We start from the raw sequence: 18318 nt of genomic DNA, 5'->3' as shown, positions 1-18318 counted from the left end.
GGACAAACAAGCAAATATCGGGACAGTCTCGATAAAATCGGGACGTCTGGTCACCCTGAGAGTAGGGGTGTTTTTAAAATGTGTCCACTGACATATTTTGATTAACATTCTTAAATACCTCTCAGCACCAAGTGTAGACTGGGTTTAACATTTTTAAAAATGTTTTAGCTGGTCATGATGAACCCAGCCAACACATTTTTGAAGGTATTAAACCCTGGCTACCCTAGGTGCCAAGTTTTGTTTAATAATATGTTAGCTAACATGTTTAAAAACATACCTCTCTCCCTAGCCTAGACCTGCCCTTAGTTTTCACTCATATTTCATCAGGCAGATTCCCATCGATTTCAATTGGAGTTTACATGAGTAAGGACTGAGTGAAAACTTAGGCCAAATTCTGAGATCTTTGCTAATTAAATAAGTGGAAACAAAATTAAAATGTCAAACTTATGTAAATTTCTAATCTCTAACATACTTTTAAAAAAATAGTGATGGATGATACTCTTAGTTCAAGATGCAGCCTTTTAATCAGTGAGCTATAAATTAGTCTCTTGAAAATGCTTTTGGTGTGCAGTACATTTTTAAAAAATAATAATACTGTAGGTACTTTTAGTAAGTCAGGCTAATTGATATATGAAACTTCCTTCCATTGTTCACATGCATTAGCCAAAATTGTGTTATGGATGAAAATTAGATCTGTATAAATAATTTACCAAAGCAGAATAGTAAAGAGGGCTGTTCAAATGTCAAGGAACATGGATGGAATTCCTGAGTTCTAACCCTGGTTCTTCCACTGATTCACTATGACCACGGACAGATGACAACTAGGGCTGTCAAGCGATTAAAAAAATTAATCGTGATTAAAATATAATCGCAATTAATCGTGCTGTTAAACAATAATAGAATGCTATTTATATAAATATTTTTGTATGTTTTCCACATTTTCAAATATATTGATTTCAATTACAACAGAGAATATAAAGTGTTCAGTGCTCACTTTATATTTATTTTTTATTTGATTTATTTTGCACTGTAAAAATAAAATAAATAGCATTTTTCAATTCACTTAATACAAGTACTGTAGTGCAATCTCTTTATCATGAAAGTTGAACTTACAAATGTAGAATTATGTATATAAAAACTGCATTCAAAAATAAAACAATGTAAAACTTTACAGCCTACAAGTCCATTTAGTCCTACTTCTTGTTCAGCCAATAGCTCAGACAAACAAGTTTGTTTACATTTGCAGGAGATAAGGCCGCCAGCTTCTTGTTTACAATGTCACCTGAAAGTGAGAACAGGCGTTCACATGGCATTGTTGTAGCCGGCGTTGCAAGATATTTACGTGTCAGATGCGCTAAAGATTCATTTGTCCTTCATGCTTCAACCACCATTCCGGAGGACATGAGCCTATACTGATGATGGGTTCTGCTCAATAACGATCCAAAGCAGTGCATGTTCATTTTCATCATCTGAGTCAGATGCCACCAGCAGAAGATTGATTTTCTTTTTTTAGTGGTTCGGGTTCCGTAGTTTCCGCATCAGAGTGTTGCTCTTTTAAGACTTCTGAAAGCATGCTCCACATCTCATCCCTCTCAGATTTTCGAAGGCACTTCAGATTCTTAAATCTTGGGTTGAGTGCTGTAGCTATCTTTGGAAATCTCACATTGGTACCTTCTTTACTTTTGTCAAATCTGCAGTGAAAGTGTTCTTAAAACAAACATCATGCTGGGTCATCATCCAAGACTGCTATAACATGGAATATATGGCAGAATGCAGGTAGAACAGAGCAGGAGACATACTATTCTCCCCCAAAGAGTTCAGTCACAAATTTAATTAACACATTATTTTTTTAATGAGCATCATGAACATGGAAGCATGTCCTCTGGAATGGTGTCCAAAGCATGAAGGGACATACGAATGTTTAGTATATCTGGCACGTAAATACCTTGCAATGATGGCTACAAAAGTGCCATGCGAAGGTCTGTTCTCACTTTCAGGTGACATTGTAAATAAGAAGTGGGCAGCATTATCTCCCGTAAACGTAAACAAACTTGTTTCTCTTAATGATTGGCTGAACAAAAAGTAGGACTGAGTGGACTTATAGGTGCTAAAGTTTTACATGTTTTGTTTTTGAGTGCAGTTATGTAACAAAAAAAATCTATATTTGTAAGTTGTGCTTTCACGATAAAGAGATTGCACTACAGTACTTGTCTGAGGTGAATTGGAAAATACTATTTCTTTTGTTTAGCATTTTTACAGTGCAAATATTTGTAATCAAAAACAGTAATATAAAGTGAGCACTGTACACTTTGTATTCTGTGTTGTAACTGTTTTCAATATATTTGAAAATGTAGAAAAACATCTAAAATATTTAATAAATTTCAATTGATATTCTATTTAACAGTGCGATTAAAACTGCGATTAATTTTGATTAACTTTTTAAATCACTATTAATTGTTTTGAGTTAATCGTGTGAGTTAACTGGGATTAATCGACAGCCCTAATCACAACCTCTCTCTCATTTTTCACCCATCCATAAAATTGCGATGACACTATGGACCCAATCCAACGCCTACTGAGGTCAATGGGAAGACTCCCACTGACTTCAGTGGACATTGATCAGACCCTTGGTTACTGACCTCACAAGATAGCTGAGAGGATTAATTAATTAGGCTCAGATGTTGCTTTTATGTTTGTGGAGCAGATATCAAGGAAAAGGTGTAATCCTGGTACACTATTTGCCTTTGGGATGTGAAAGATAGGATTTGCCAATTAACTAAACCAGGAGCTAAACCATTTTATGACTAAAAATAATGAAATTAGAACATTATGAGGTAGTGGTGTGGTAGTTTTCAAAGATGATTTCAAATTCTTTTATTCTGCAGGGACAAATCTTGGTGAATGGTAAAGAAACAGAAGAAACAGATATTGTTGCCAAAAATGGTCGAATATACACTCTTGCAGGTGTTCTTATTCCTCCCTCAATTGTTCCTATTCTACCACACAGATGTGATGGGGGAAGGAGTGAAATTAAAATGGTAAGGAAAGCCAGTACAACAAGGTTTCAGACAGTAGCCACTAAGTACTCCATGCATGGTACCTTAATCTCCTCTTTATTGCAACATCAGAGAAATCAGCAAAAAGTATGGTAACATTTTGGATAGGATACACAGCCCTGCAGACAGCCCAGTATGTAAACAGGTCAATTGCGAGCTAGAACCTCGGGTGAGCACATCCCGTCCCATCCCAAGTTCTCATCCAGTTTCTATAGCGACCCTTTAAAATTAGTTATCTTTCCAGTCAAACAATCTGCCTCCCAGAGTTCCACTTGTCCTTATACCAGTATGTAGCCACTTCTAGTTCCCATGGTAACTATTTAAGATCAATCATTTTCTTTTTATGATGCATGAAGAAAAGACAGTTAAATAAATACAACATATGGACTTGTCCATGCTCCATTTTGCACCTTATTTCTTCAGATTAGGAAGCAAAAACTACTGCATATTTCGAATAATTGAGTTCCCCACAGCATACTCAATTTGAGTAGCACGTTATAGGGCTTGTACACTTGGTAGCAGTGACAGTCTGGTAAGGAGCAGAATAACTGTCAGGCAAGGTTTTTTGTCTGCTATAGGGGTTGCTCTGATCATCTATTCTTGGATCACGCTCAAGTACATATCTGGGCCAAAGACATTTCTGACACAGTGATATAATATGGCAAAACAATTACAGTCTTCACTTACAACAATCCAAAACCACAACTCTGAAGCAAAACCTCAGCTGAACTGGACAGCATCCATTCATAATGAAATGAAATGAAAGAGGTGATGATAAAGAGCCATTAACCGTGGTAATAACAACTAAGTGCCATGTGTGCAGTATAATCATAAACCGGGCACAACACCACACAACAGTTCCTGGCATGGAAATTGAACAGCACCTAAAATACATTAGCATTTCAAATTCCTTAAACAAAACCTTTTCACCTGAGTAGGATTCATTTCACGCATTGATTAACAAACATTGCAACAATGAGAGGTCATTTAAAGGCGGGGATCTACGTGACTAAGTTTTCTGTCTTTAAAACAAAAGTAACCAAAAATAAAGCTACTGACCTTTTGTTACATCTGATATTTGCCTTCTGGACTGGGTATCAGAATACCTGGTTTCTGTACTCGGGTCTACCATGGACTTGTGAAACTTCATCTCTCTATACCTCAGCTTCTCTATCTGGGAAATGAGAATAATACTTTGTAAGGTGCTTTGAAATGTATGGATGAAAAGCAATGTGATGTAGATGTATTATTATATTAATGAGAACTCACAATCATAGGCAGCAACAAAACATGTGCATCCCTAGGGTCCTGATAATAGCTAACATTAGAACTGAGCAAATGTTTCACTTCAGAGGCCAAACAGAAAAATGAAAATAAAATAAAAAGGTTGTTTTGGGTCAAACAATATGAAGTTTTTTAACCTTTTTCTGAAATAAAATCAGGTCAAATTCAAAATGAAAAGTCATTTTGAATCAAAAAATCAAAACGCTTAATTTAAAAAATATCGACATGAAATGTTTACACATTTCTGTTTGTTTGTTTCCCTGCCTGAAACAATTTGCCAAATTTGACGTGAATTCCTGAAATGTTTGGGTCAACCCGAATCTGCATTTTCAAAAAAATAATTTTTGCCCAGCTCTAGAACCACATCAGGATTCACACTTGGTTATTTGAATATTTTGAAGCCTGGAATACTTACCCACAGTGACATTCCAGTGCTATTTCAGTCACTATCTGGCTTACTTTAATACCATGAGAGCCAAAATGAACCATGGAACTGTTCTTTCATGAATTTCAGGAAGCGTGTAGGTTGTGCAAATTAACAGCACTGTCAGCATCAAGGGAGGCCACGTAAGCCAAGTCTGGACTTGTAACATAGACAAAGCCCTATCCAGGAAAGTGAGCAAATAGGTGACTTGTGTGACATTGAATAGTGGAAATATTGGTACCATTAGAAAGAACTATGTGTTCTAAATAACTATGGGCCAGATTTACAAAGGTAAGGGGTTAGTGGAATTTACAAAAGTTCCTAAGCAGATAAGGTGCCTAACTCCCATTGATTTTCAATGTGAATTGGGTATCTAAATCACTTAGAATCTTTTAAAAATCACACTAGACACTTATCTGCATCCTAAATACCTTTGTAAATCTGGTCCTATGTTCCTATGTGTGTTGTATAACATTGGAGATGTGGAAATCCAAACCATGGAACATTTTAAGGCTTGATTCTCAATTCTTTCACAAATAAAATGTCCACTGTCTCCCATGAGAAGTCTGTGGACATAATTACTGTAGATCAGGATCTTAAACATTATGGAAAACATGAAACATCTTGGACCTTCACTCAGAGATTATTTCTAATTTCTTTCTGAGACTGGGGGTAACATCGTCAGTCATGAATAGTCTAACTCAAGTGGGAACCAGGAAACCCTTTTCAAGCCTTGACAAACTCTATATCCTCACTATCGAATACTTATTAAAGCTGGGTGAAAATTTTCAGACAAACTTTTTCAACAAAAATTGCAGATTCAGTGTCAACTGAAACATCTGGTGAATTTGTGTAAAAATGTACCAAGTTATTTTGGTTTAAAAAAATAATAATTCTGAAAAAATAGACACATTTCTACATTTTCCAAAAAAGTTTCAATTTTTCAATTTGAAATAACCTTTTGTTTTGAATTTTACTTAATTTTAATTTTGAAAAGGTAAGAAACCCTCGAAAACAAAATATTTTGTTCAACCCAAAACAACATTTTTTAGACTTTCTAGTTCAACAAAAAAATTTTACAATTGTTTTAGGTCACCCAAAAATGTTTATTATGAATTATAATTATTATTTTGGTTTGTCAGCAAACCAAAAACTCAGTTATTCACACAGCTCCCATCATTATTAGATGTTGAGTTTTTAGGACTCAACATCTTGAAACCTGCCAGTTGATTCTAAATCGTCTCACTACTGTAGCTGTTAGTCTCAGTCATTGCCAGGCAATGCTAAACTAACCATTTGTGACAATGAGCTAAAAGGTGATAAGAAAAGAGTGATGATCAAAGCTGGATTATGGCTCAATGTAAGATTTATGATATGGATACAGAGAGAACATTTTTTCTCTTCAGACTGGATATGCATGAGATAGATCTCAAGTAGGTTTGCTAAGGTTGTCTTCCTATGAATTACATAAAACATCTCATAAATATTGAAATATACAAATTAGGCCAGATCCTCAGCTGGACTAAGTCGGCGTTGGCTTCAATGAGTTATGCAGATCCACACTGGTTGAGAACCTGCCCCATTATGTGTGTGTGAATTTGCTGAAACAGTAACTCCCCACTCCAGTTTAGGGAGGTGCCAGTTCTCCAAGAGAAAGTGGTCAGGAAAGAAAGGAATGGGGAAAGGGCAAAAAGATGGAGAAAGGAGGCAGGGGGAAGGATGAAAAGATAAAAATTAATGTTCATTAGAGATCTGATGAGGGAGGATTCACAGTTCTGGTGCTGTTACTGAGTTCTGTGATTCATGACATAACTGAATTAAGTTTATCAGATGTCGCTATAGCCTTCCTAAAATGTGACTATTGTCCTGTCTCCATTCAGGGTACCTGTGTAAAATGTTCAGTATTCTACAGGAGCACTTGTCCAGAAGACTCAAAGCCCATAGTAAGTGACCTTCCTATACAGATATTGCCAAACAGGCTATAATATTGTTTAAACTTAAATTCAATTTTCTGCATTGATTTCCCCAGTACAAACAATAACTGATTTCTTCTACTCAGTATTTTGGGAAATCAGTAATATTCAGCTTACTAGGGCTTTATGGGAGTTAGCTGTCTCAGAGTTTTGTACTAATACTTGTCACAGCAGTACTTGGGCAACTCCCATGTTATTTAAATTGGTATAGCAAAGGCCCTAGGAGATTTCATGGAGTCTCCCACTCTTCTATCCTGGGTATCGGAACCTCTGCTTGGGGTAGCATTCTGTGTAGCATTGTTTTTGTTTTGTCTTTTAGAGGCGGGAAGGAGTAAGGGAGGACAGTTGCTATAGACTCTGCTTTGAGAATTTGTATGTGAAAAATACAGGAGGGTTAAGACTACACTAGACCCAGACCTGTTAAAACTTTCCTCTCAGTCACAAAAATAACGCTTTGTTTCTCTCCAAAGAATTAATACCATGTGCGATACATGCAATCACAAACAGTCCTAGCCTGTGCTGCCCCCTACCCTTCACTTGTCCATGTCACAACATGACCTGAGAGGTTGGGGGTTGGGTGGGAAGGGTGCACCAAGGAACTGAGGCTCCAGCCAGTACTAGGAGCAGAAGGACCCAAAGCAGGAACTACAGCCCTAGGGGGAAGGGGGTAAAATGAGGCCCAGCAATCTCCTGGACCCAGAACTGTACAGAGCAGACACGTACACACACTATGGGGGCACTAGGACCAATGTGGTACTTCCCTTCTTATCAGAGACTCCAGTTAGTAGGGGCAGAAGGCACCAAGGCGGTGTCCTATGGACACTCAGAGAACTTTCTAATTCTGACTGGATGTTCTCTACCTTATGATGATTGGCTGTTTGCTCCAATCCTCTTCCTTCATCAGTCTCTCCACCTCAGCTTCAGTCCACACCTGCCTCTCTTGGCCTCTTCTCCCCAGCCCTGTCCCTCTCATCCCTCTTCCCTTCCCATTTAGCTGATCCCCTCCAAAGTAAACCCATCCCCCCGCCAAAAAAAAACCAATCAAGGAACTAACATGACATTTTCTGGCATCATATTGTTCACCCTGTGCTCTACCCCTTCCCCCACTTGATGTCTGTCTTGTCAAATTAGACTGAAAACTCTTTGGGGCAGGGATCTTCTATTATTGTGTGTTTGTACAGTGCCTAGCACAATGAGATCCCTCTCTTGGTTGGCCCTTAGACACTGTTATAATAAACATGATTATTACTATTATCAATAATATTAATAATAATAAATGTACACATGCTTTGGAACCAGTAGAAAGCCTTCATCTGTTTTGTCTTTAAAAGCAGTAATCGTCATTTATGGTGGTGTATTTTTCCATATACAAAAACTCACATATTGCTGTCAAGAGATTTTGTTGTCCATAGATCAGAATTCACTTGTATTGAATACTCTATCCCATGTACAATATAGTAAAGATCTAACCACAGATAAAAAAATCAGGAAGCTACACATTATAGTAAAACTAAAAATATCCTTTTAAGTATCAATAGAAAAAAATAAAAAACAGTGTAATGATATTTCCTGTTCTTCAATTAAATCGTTCCCTAACATTCTGATTGTAGTGCAGTATTGAATATCTACCTGGAAATATGTTTATGATTTATTTATGTTCTAGACTTCTTCAGGGCGTAGATGTGTTTATGAAGCCCTGTCCTATCCAACAACCGGCTGTGCTAGGTACTGCAATGTAACAATAAAGGTAAGAAATTGTACAGGTATCATATAGAAATCAGCCAAAATATTGCTGTTGGACTTTGCTAATTTTACTTTTGGATGTGTGCAGCATCTAGAGGTCCCCTTATCATAGTTCTTTGAGCAAGAGTACCAACCAGAGACACTTAGCTTCTCTGCTATACTACCCTTTGTACTCCCTGAAATAGCTCCTCTCCATTCTTCATGTTTACCTCAGCTCTTCTGGTGAGGCTTTGTAGCTGCCACACATTTCTGTTTAGAACTTTCTTATATTATATAACTCAGCTTTTCTTTCTTTTTAATCTCAACACCTCCCAAACACTTTTCATTGATTCGTATGGCTGCCTTTATGAAGGACTGCACAGTTTGACAATTAGCAACACTAGTCGGATACATTAGTCTTCCAAGACTTCATGTGCTGCTCAGTGGCAATGAGCAGTCAAATGCTTGCAAGGATTTTACTACATTTTGCCTCCTGTGGTATGTCTAATCCTTACAAAAATTGTCAATCACAACCCAGTACCGTTAATTTTCCACATTCCTTTTTCCTGTTCTTCTAATTAGGTTTCTGGGTTTCATGATACATATTAGGTGCAAAAGGTCTGCAAATCTCTAAGACAAGAGAGGCCTTTGGACCCATGCTTCCCTATGAATTAGCCAGTTCCCATGCTTTTATATTCATGAATCTGCATAGCAGCCCAATTCCTGAATAAAAATGTTGATACAGGAAATAATTATTTAGGGCTAGATTATAGCTAGACCAGATCTGGATGCACATCTGTGGGCGAAGCAGTTGAAGAGGAAGTGAGGCAACTACTCCTATGTATGGCCCACCTGTAGGCTGAGGAGAATTGCAGTCCTTGATCTCAGGTGTGCAGGCACTGCCCTTTTGAGTGCGCCGCACCCCAGGGCCTCAGACAGTTGTCTGTGTCACAGCGCCTTCTCCACATGGCCATAAAGCTTAGAGGAGTATAGCAGTTTGTGCAGTCCATCACACACTAAGAAGCTTTGGGAGACAGGTTGCAGCTAACGCTTTGTCAACCACAGTTCAAGGCTGTGCTGAAATGGCACCATCTAGCCCTGAATGATTGGTCCATCCCTCAAGTCTTCAGATGGAGGAAGAACGTGTTACTTTACATGCCATGCAGCAGTATGTGCTTTACTTCACAGGAACCTAAGTGTTGCAAAGGCTTCTATGGGCCAGAGTGCAATCAGTGTCCAGGAGGATTTTCCAAACCCTGCTCAGGAAATGGACAGGTAAATGGAGCAACCAGCAGCACATTGCACTTCTATGTAGGGGTAGAGACAGGCTGGGCTGGGGAGTCTCCAGACTCCCTTGATCCTTTAGCACATAACAAATGTGAAAAATATTGCAAGAGGTTCACACTCTGCTAGTCTATGTTGGCAATCTGGCAGTCAGACACTGATATAGGAGGGGAAAGATGGTGGAACCCTCCAGTTGACTAAAGCATCCAATTCTGTGGTTTTAATACACTGTATTGGGCATGGTTGGGATTTTAAGTGACCCACTCTGGGGCCCAGGGTTGTCTGAGGCAAAAATAAAAACAACAACAGAATAATAATTTTAAAGTTACAATTGAGAAGGAGAATGGAATTATGGGCATATGGGAACAGGGAAGAAACACAAGCTGGGGGGAAGTTTCCACTAGAAAAAAAATATTTATCATTAGGTTGAGATTCTTCTTACATTTAAAGAGGGCGCTGCTATAATCATGGTATAGACTGGCCTAAGTTATACAACTTTTCCCCCAGGGAGTAACAAAAAAGGATTATTTTAACATTCCTGTATAAATCCTATATCTTCTATGTTGCAGTGTGTGGATGGAATGAAAGGAAATGGAACTTGTATTTGTACTCATGGATTTCAAGGATCCCATTGTCAGTTCTGTTCAGACCCTGATAAATATGGTACTCAGTGTGACAAAAGTAAGCATAGCTGCTCCCTCCTCCACTGTGCATAACCTGTTGTCTTCTAAAACGTTATTTGTACTACAATCAGTGCTAACTGATAGTGGTATACTCTCTGTAGAAGGCCTTTGGGGTGGGCTAATTTCATATGGTTTCCAACAAAGGGCCTAATCCACAGCCTGTTGAAGTCAATGGAAAGGCTTCCATTGACTTTACTGGGCTTTGGATCAGACTCAGACTGCCTTATGTTAATTGCTTTTTTTCATGTCTGCCTTCCTTGCGTGATTATCTAAACAGATAATATCTTCCTCCTCAACATTTATTTCTATTCTGGAATTGTTCACAAATGTAATAGCAGCTGTCTACAGACCTATGAAGACACAGTCACTGTCTTGAAAAAAAATCCACAATCTGAAAATATTTAAGATTATGTAGGAATCAGATTCAGATCCATTTAAACACCATTCTTACTAGATAACTATGGAGTCTATTAGTGTAGGGCCCAGAGTAAAAAGAAAAGTGGCATATGGTAATATTTTTTTCCACTGTAGGATTCAATATTGTTATATGTGCTGTAAAGTGAGAGACAATAGACTAAATAAAATGAAATATAGACACAGAGTGAATATCTGTATAAGTTACATAATTATCCATAGCTTTTTGACTATGAACCAGTCTATCGTACGCAAAAAGCACTTTCCCCTAAGGCTCGGGCTATGTCTACACCAGGATAAAAAACACGCAGCTGTTCCATGACAGTTGGCTCGGGCTCGGGCTCGGGAGCTAAAACTTATTGTGTAGATGTTCAGGCTAGGGCTGGAGCTCAAGCTCTGGGATGCTCCACTCATGCAGGATTCCAGAGCCCGGGCCCCAGCCCTAAGCTGAACATCTACACAGCAATTTTTAGCCACGCAGCCTGAGCCCTGCAAGCCTGAATCAGCTGACCCGGACCAGCTGTGAGGTTTTTATCTGTGCGTAACCATAGCCTAAGAGCCCACTGGCCTTCCATAAGAGATGCAAGGTCAGAGGCTGAAACACAGATACTTTAAAAAAAATAGAATATTAAGATCTTTTTGAGCCTTGATCCTGCAAATTCATCCACATTTGCTTATCTTTTGGCACTCTGAGTAGTTCTGTGACTTCAACAGAACTGCTCATAGGGCATAAAGTTAAGCACGTGAGTAAATTCTTGCAGGATCAGGGCCTTGGTTTGTAAAAGTTTAGTGATTTTGTTTGATCTGTTTATATGTAATCATTTTAGTTTTTTCAATCCAATTATGTTGTGTGCCTGCTTCACCAGCTTCTATAGATAACTTTAAATTCCAATGGCAGACAGGTGTGCTATAAAAAATATGAAGAATATTATTACAGGTGTTTAGATTTTAGAAAGAACTAATCTGAAATATTTAAGAAATGGCATATAGGGACAATTGTTTAATTTCACATTTTATTTTCCCCCCTACAGAATGTCTGTGTGTTTACGGGAAGTGTGATAACAGGATAGATAGTGATGGCATCTGCCTTGGCGGATCATGCAAAAGTGGATATGCTGGGAAACTCTGTGATAAGCAGATAGTTCCGTGTGGGCCTTTTGTGCAATTCTGTCATGCACATGCAAATTGTCAGCTTAGTAATGGTGCCATGAGGTAGGTCAGTTACTTATATCTAACTAATATTAGGTGTGCTATAACACTTTCAGAATCAAACTACAGGATTGGCGTTTTCTGTTTCAAGATAACACTTCACACTATTGTATAAACATTAATCTTTATATTAATACTATGAGGTGGTATGTGCACATTCCTTTCATTTTATAGGGGGAGAAACGGAGGCAGAAAAGTGAAGGGACCTACCCAAAGCAATGCAGTGAGTCAATTGCAGAGCAGGGATTAGATCTCAGCGGTTTGATTCCCAGTTCTGTGCTCATTTCCACACATTATACACAGCTTTTTCAGATCTTAAGATCAATATGTTTGAGCTTGTAAAATTGCAGAAGTAAGAGGGTAACAGTCAAAAGTGTCAAAGTAATTTAGGAACCTAGGTTTCATTTTCAAAAGTGCCTAAATATCTTAGGAGCCTAAATTCATTAACTTGCAATGAGACAAGCTAAATACTTAAGTCACTTTTGAAAATGGGACTTCAGTGCTTTTGAAAATTTTGGGCAGTGTGCTTTTCTGATGTTCACCCTTAGCCATTTATGTACTTGAAATGACGTGGTAGCTTCCATAAAGCCAAAGCTAATAATTTTAAGCAGCCTGTAATTTAGACAATGTGCTAAAGGAAAAAATAGTATCAAAAATCAATTCAGTTTAATTTTACACGTGTCCTATCATGCAAAGTGATTTAATCAAACCTTGTTTTTATAGCTGCATCTGCAAACCTGGATATGAGGGAGATGGAACAACCTGCAGTGAAGTAGATCCTTGTGCTAGTTTAGCTCAAGGTGGTTGCGATACCAATGTAAGTATACAATTTCTTACAGAATGATTTGCTTAGTTTAAAGGAAATCTGAAGAAAGCCTAGGAATACAAGTAAGAAATATTTGCATATATAAATTCTGAATTCCCAACCAAATTCAAATCCTTCCCATAGTGAAAAATCTTGCCCTTACAGTTGTTTTGCTATGAAAATTGCTATGACTTATATAGTCATTATGCCCAAAGATGGATGCCACACAGCTTTTTTAGAGCATCCTGTGACATTCTTAATGTAACCCAAAGTAAAATCTTCCTTCAAAGCAGTAGAACCATGGATTGAAATCTCTCTACTCCTCTATGCCCTCCCATTCCACAGTGACGCTAATGCTATGGCAATGAGGGACCTTTTTCCTCTTTAGAGATGGCAGACCAAGATCTACTACAAGGAAGCCCATAACTAGTTCAAGGGATTAAGTAATGGATTTTAAAATTATTTTCAATGTTTAAATTGTAAGATCAAATTCAGTCAAGTTATTAGTGACCTAAAGTTATTTATTATCATCTGATGACTGTTTGGAATCTTATGTGAAATAAGTTGCTAGTTGCATTATAGTCAGCAGTGCAGAGGTATCCACATAATAACACCCACAGTGGCTGGCATTAATTGGCATCTTTGCTGATTGAATCGGTTGAGAGGTCAAAGATCTGATTCAGTCAACAGAGACCTTCACACCTCCTAAAGGTGGTCCCTCCACCCCTCCAAGTCAGGTGAGACACTCTGACACGGCATTGCGGCGGAACCTTTCACTGCCCACCACTGCCTCCTGTGGACAAAGGGGAACGTCAAGCTCCCGGGCTGTAAGTCTAGCACTATTCACCAGCACTAAAAAAAAAAAAATTCCATGAAAATATTAAAGGGGAAAAAATAGAGTTTGGTTCTCTAGTGTCATAGCCAAAGATTCCATCTCCTTTCCAGCATGTCCTTTTCTGAGCTGTCCATTTTAAGATGGTGGTTGGTGTCCATTAAACTTGTTTACTCTGACATGTCCCCACAGGCAGAATGTATTAAAACAGGCCTTGGAACTCACACATGTGTGTGCCAGCCAGGATGGAGTGGTAATGGAAGAGATTGCTCAGAGATCAACAATTGTCTGCTACCAAATTTCAGAGGGTGCCATAACAATGCTACCTGCATATACGTAGGGCCAGGTCAGGTAAGTTTTGCTCATATCTTCCTGCACTACCTCTTCCTCATTCTGTTCTGCCCAAGTTTGCTACCAAACTACTACCTTCTACATCTTCTCCCACTCCCTCTATGTGCCCTCTTCCATGCAACCCCACATACCTGGAACAGCCTCCCACATCTTGTGTCCCTCATCTCATAGGAGTAGGGGCAAGAAACCAAAGTGGTTTTCAGATGGAGCTTGATAAATTTATGAAGGGATTATATGGGGTGACTGCAATAGCGGGAGACCGGAATTGACGATACAGGAGGCCCCTTCGAATCCAATGTTCTTATGTCCCAAATGATTACCCTTCTCTCCATTTTAAATCTTGCCTTAAAATTCACTTCTTCTGAAAAAAATTAACATTAATTCTCTATCAAAAGGGACTGTACTTTATTCTTTAGTTATTTACAACTATTCAGGAAAAATTAAAAAAAAAATCCATCCACAATCCATGAATGCCAATTATCTCTCTAGGATATTTCTAGAGCACACATATATATAGTTTTTAAATCACTAATTCTTTTAAACATCCATGCAGGACACACTGAGAGACTACCCCCTCCCTGTGAATGATGCCAAAAGTTCAAACACCTCAGCTCCACCATGTGCTGGGCCTCAACTTACTGGTATTAATGTTGGGAATGCAATAGTAGGTTCAGAGTTTCAACACAAATCCTTTGTAGGTTTAATGTACAAAGGGACAGATTCTCAGCTGGTGTAAATTGGTGTCACACCATTGAAGTCAGTGGCGCTATGTGGATAAACACCATCTGGAAATCTGATCCATAGTGTTTAGAAGATCTACAATGTTTTAATCATTTTACCTTACTGCCCTGTTTTGTTGGAATGGTAGAATGACTGTGAATGTAAGAAAGGATTTCGGGGGAATGGAATTGAATGTGAACCAATAAACTCTTGTCTGGAACAAAATGGAAAGTGCCATCACCTGGTGAGTTAATTATTCTCTGAACAAATATTCAAATAACATTTCTTTTACTGTATGCATCAGTGGATAATATTTCCTCCATGGACGTGAGAATGAATGGCATTCCACTAGAGCAAATATGTCGCAGCTCCATGTTATAGGATCTTTAAAGCTCAGTTGAGTGCATGAAAATGTCCTTCAGAGTCAGGTGAAGTGATTGCTGATATCCAAATAGATCCTTATTCAGTTTTTCCACTGATATCCATTAGAGTTCCCCTGACTGAAGTCTGAGTGATAATCGAGTAAGGCCCCTACAATTTGGTCTGTTAAGAAGACTGGAATGTTGATCTCCATGTTCTCTGTCATGTCTAGACGGTTTGTTTTTGTTTTTTTGGAATATCAGCAAAACAACATGAAGACACAGAGACAACTTCTCTGCGGCTGTAAATTGGTGCAGATCCATTGAATCCATACACCATAGAATAAGTTAGTTTTGGTTACTTATAATAGCTAGTTCAGGGTTCAGTTATCCCAGTCACCTTTCAAAGATGGCAAAAGAAAAGGGGCTTAGGAGTCTCATCATCTGGTCTAACAATACATAGACTCTCAAGAACCATAGGTTCAAATTTCAGGAGGGTCTGTTCATCCATCCAAGGTGGATAAGTTTAGTATGATGCAATTTACTCTGTGGGTTTCAAATCAAGATCCAATTTGCTTTTTCCAGATAGTTAAAATACTTAGTGGCCGCTACCATTTCTTCTCTCCAGACCAGAAGCATCTGCTCAGTCAGGCATTATGGGATTCTTCAAGATGTGATATGCTACACTGCATAAAGAGATTTTTTTTTTAATTAGAACTGGTTGGATTATTTATTGCCAATAAATTATCTGATCAATTTAGCCTTTTGTTTCTGTTCCTAAGTTATCTGCAAACAGCTTTGGTGTGCATGATTTTGTAATTCACAATTGTTTGACAGTTTATGGGTTTTTCACTAACTGTTCTCTGAACTTTTCATCATTTGTGGCATGAGACTGGTTATCTAAATTGTATTTTTTCTGGTACGCTAGATGAAAAACTTTCTATGGGGAGGAAAATAAAGCTAATATCTTTTATTGGACCAACTTCTGTTGGTGAGAGAGACAAGCTCACCAACAGAAGGTTGGTCCAATAAAAGATGTTACCTCACACACCTTGTTTCTTCCATTCATGAAAGCATTTAACTCCTATTGATTTCAGTGGGACTTAAGAACATGCTTAAGTGCTTTCCAGAATACGGATACTTTACTGAATCAGGGCCTCAATGAAGGGATTTTCAGCTATTTTAACTTTGCTACATCTCAGCATTGCCTTGTATTATGTGCAAGCATGTTATATCAACAACATCTCTTGAATCCCCAGCTCTTTGACAGATTAAAATTTCTCTCCCTCTTTTTTTAAAAGGCAACTTGTCAGTTTGTGTCATCTGGTGTCTGGGACTGTGTGTGTGCAAAGGGCTATGAAGGAGATGGCATCATATGCTATGGAAGTGCAGCAGATGTAAGTAAGATAGTGGTCTTTTATCTAAGGGCAAGTTCAACTGCAGATTCTTACAGTGATGCTGGCAAGGGAGACAGTAAAGTAACTTCTGCACAACCCTAACACTGTAATGCACAACAGTGCTGACTGCAGACAGCATTCCTGCTGAGACTCTTGCAAATCCCAGAAATGAGATACTGTGTTTAAAGACAGGGGCTAGGACTTTCAAAGGGGCCTAAAGGAATTGGGCATCTAATTTCATTAAGCCTCTGAAAATGCCAGCATGGGAGCCTAATTTTCATACATTTTCACAAAATCCAACTGAGAGCTGTGGGTGCCCCGTTTATATGAAAGTCTGACCTTGAAAATTAGTCTCATCTGAACCTGTCAGTTTTGATCAGAGTTCGACTTATCATAAGTAAAATAGGAGAATAAAACAGGTCATTTAGTGAAGAAGGTAAATTTTCAACTATTTAACTGGATAGGAAAAGGAAAGGTATGTGTCAATCTTCTCAGCTTTCTTATCTTTTCTTTTTAAGCTGGCAGCAGTAAGAAACTGGGATTGGCATTACCATTTGTAGCCCAGTCTGTTCCCAGTCTCAGCACTGAAATGAACAGAAACCAAATAAATTACTGACTAAGAATCCATTACAGAACATAAAGACATTTACAGCAGGTTTGCCAATGGATTTGTAATATCGGGTTAATTTTGCAACCTTTCACATTACTTGGAAATGGCAACACAGAGCCTAAAAACTCTTCCATTCTCCAGTTGGTGGAAAACAAAATGTCTGTCTAGGGAGATATTACACTCAAGGTGAAGATCTGCAGTAAACATGCTGCATGGGAATGAGGAATCATAACTGAATAGCAGTATAGTTTTTCTGGGACTACAGTACTCTTCGGCTACTAAAAATGTCCCATTTCTGAAAATGACCCTAAAGGATTTCCATTCACTATCAGTACTACCAAAAAAAAGAAAGTTTAAAAATTGACTTGCCTTTAATGGTTATTATGTTTATTATAATGGAGCACTATCTTCACTATAGTTAAGGTTGAGAAGACCATTCTGTGTAAAGAATATCTCTTCTTAGTGCTGTAAAATCTGCACAGTTACATAGATTGCCTTGAAATTTAGTGTGCCCTGTAGAAGTGCGCGGTATGGGTAGTGATCCAAATTTGAGGTCATTTGACCAAGGGATTCCTGAGATACAGCCCCCTGAAATAAACAGCTTTTCTAAAGATATAGTCTGGCACCATTTTTTGCCCAGGCCTAGAAATCAAACATAAGGGTCTCACTCACTTGAGCATTATTATCAGAGTGTTCATAGCACCGACAAGTCCTTTTGGGGAGCAAAATTGAAAACACTATTAGCAAGAGTTTGGCTCTCCAGTGAAGCTCTTGAGTAAGAGTCAAACACCAAACAAATCACACTGAGCATGTGCAAAAAAAGGAGGCTAAGAGGATTTGTAGGCAGAAAGCTTTCACTATAGCTGGATAGTTCAAGGTGATAAGTAATAAGTCTTTTGTCCTGAACTCACCCAGCTAGTGACAGTTCTAGCCCTGCCTAGGGCGAAAAGGCATATAAAAAAATCTGCCCCTCTTTAGGAGAGAGGCTTGTTGCAGGAATAAATTTAAAGTATTTTTGTAACAAAACAAAAAAGTTAGATGTAAGAATACTTACTGTCAGGGAGGGGCATTTTAAGGGGTGGAGGAGTGGGGGTATAGGAGTGAGAGGGGTTTGGGGCTGCATCAAAGGGAGCAGGGATAAATGGGGATGGGGGAGGGACACTGGGAAAGGGACATGGGGCTGAGTGGCAGGTGG

At 38.5% G+C, this 18318-nt stretch overlaps 1 protein-coding gene across 1 annotated transcript in view; it reads left to right on the top strand.

The window, feature by feature from the left end:
• Positions 1-18318, top strand: part of STAB2 (stabilin 2) — a 143036-nt gene that overhangs the window by 45306 nt on the left and 79412 nt on the right. The window contains exons 13-22 of the mRNA XM_024198768.3: positions 2886-3038; positions 6645-6707; positions 8401-8484; positions 9648-9734; positions 10313-10424; positions 11872-12052; positions 12773-12866; positions 13879-14037; positions 14906-15001; positions 16418-16513. Coding sequence (XP_024054536.1) covers positions 2886-3038; positions 6645-6707; positions 8401-8484; positions 9648-9734; positions 10313-10424; positions 11872-12052; positions 12773-12866; positions 13879-14037; positions 14906-15001; positions 16418-16513 — 1125 coding nt within the window. The remainder of the gene's footprint in view (positions 1-2885; positions 3039-6644; positions 6708-8400; positions 8485-9647; positions 9735-10312; positions 10425-11871; positions 12053-12772; positions 12867-13878; positions 14038-14905; positions 15002-16417; positions 16514-18318) is intronic.

Source organism: Terrapene carolina, unplaced genomic scaffold (assembly GCF_002925995.2).
Source record: "Terrapene carolina triunguis isolate 2854851 unplaced genomic scaffold, T_m_triunguis-2.0 Scaffold247, whole genome shotgun sequence".
In the NCBI taxonomy this organism is placed as follows: domain Eukaryota; kingdom Metazoa; phylum Chordata; order Testudines; family Emydidae; genus Terrapene; species Terrapene triunguis.
The sequence above is the reverse complement of the archived record's forward strand: the minus strand, read 5'-3'. Positions and strand labels throughout refer to the sequence as shown.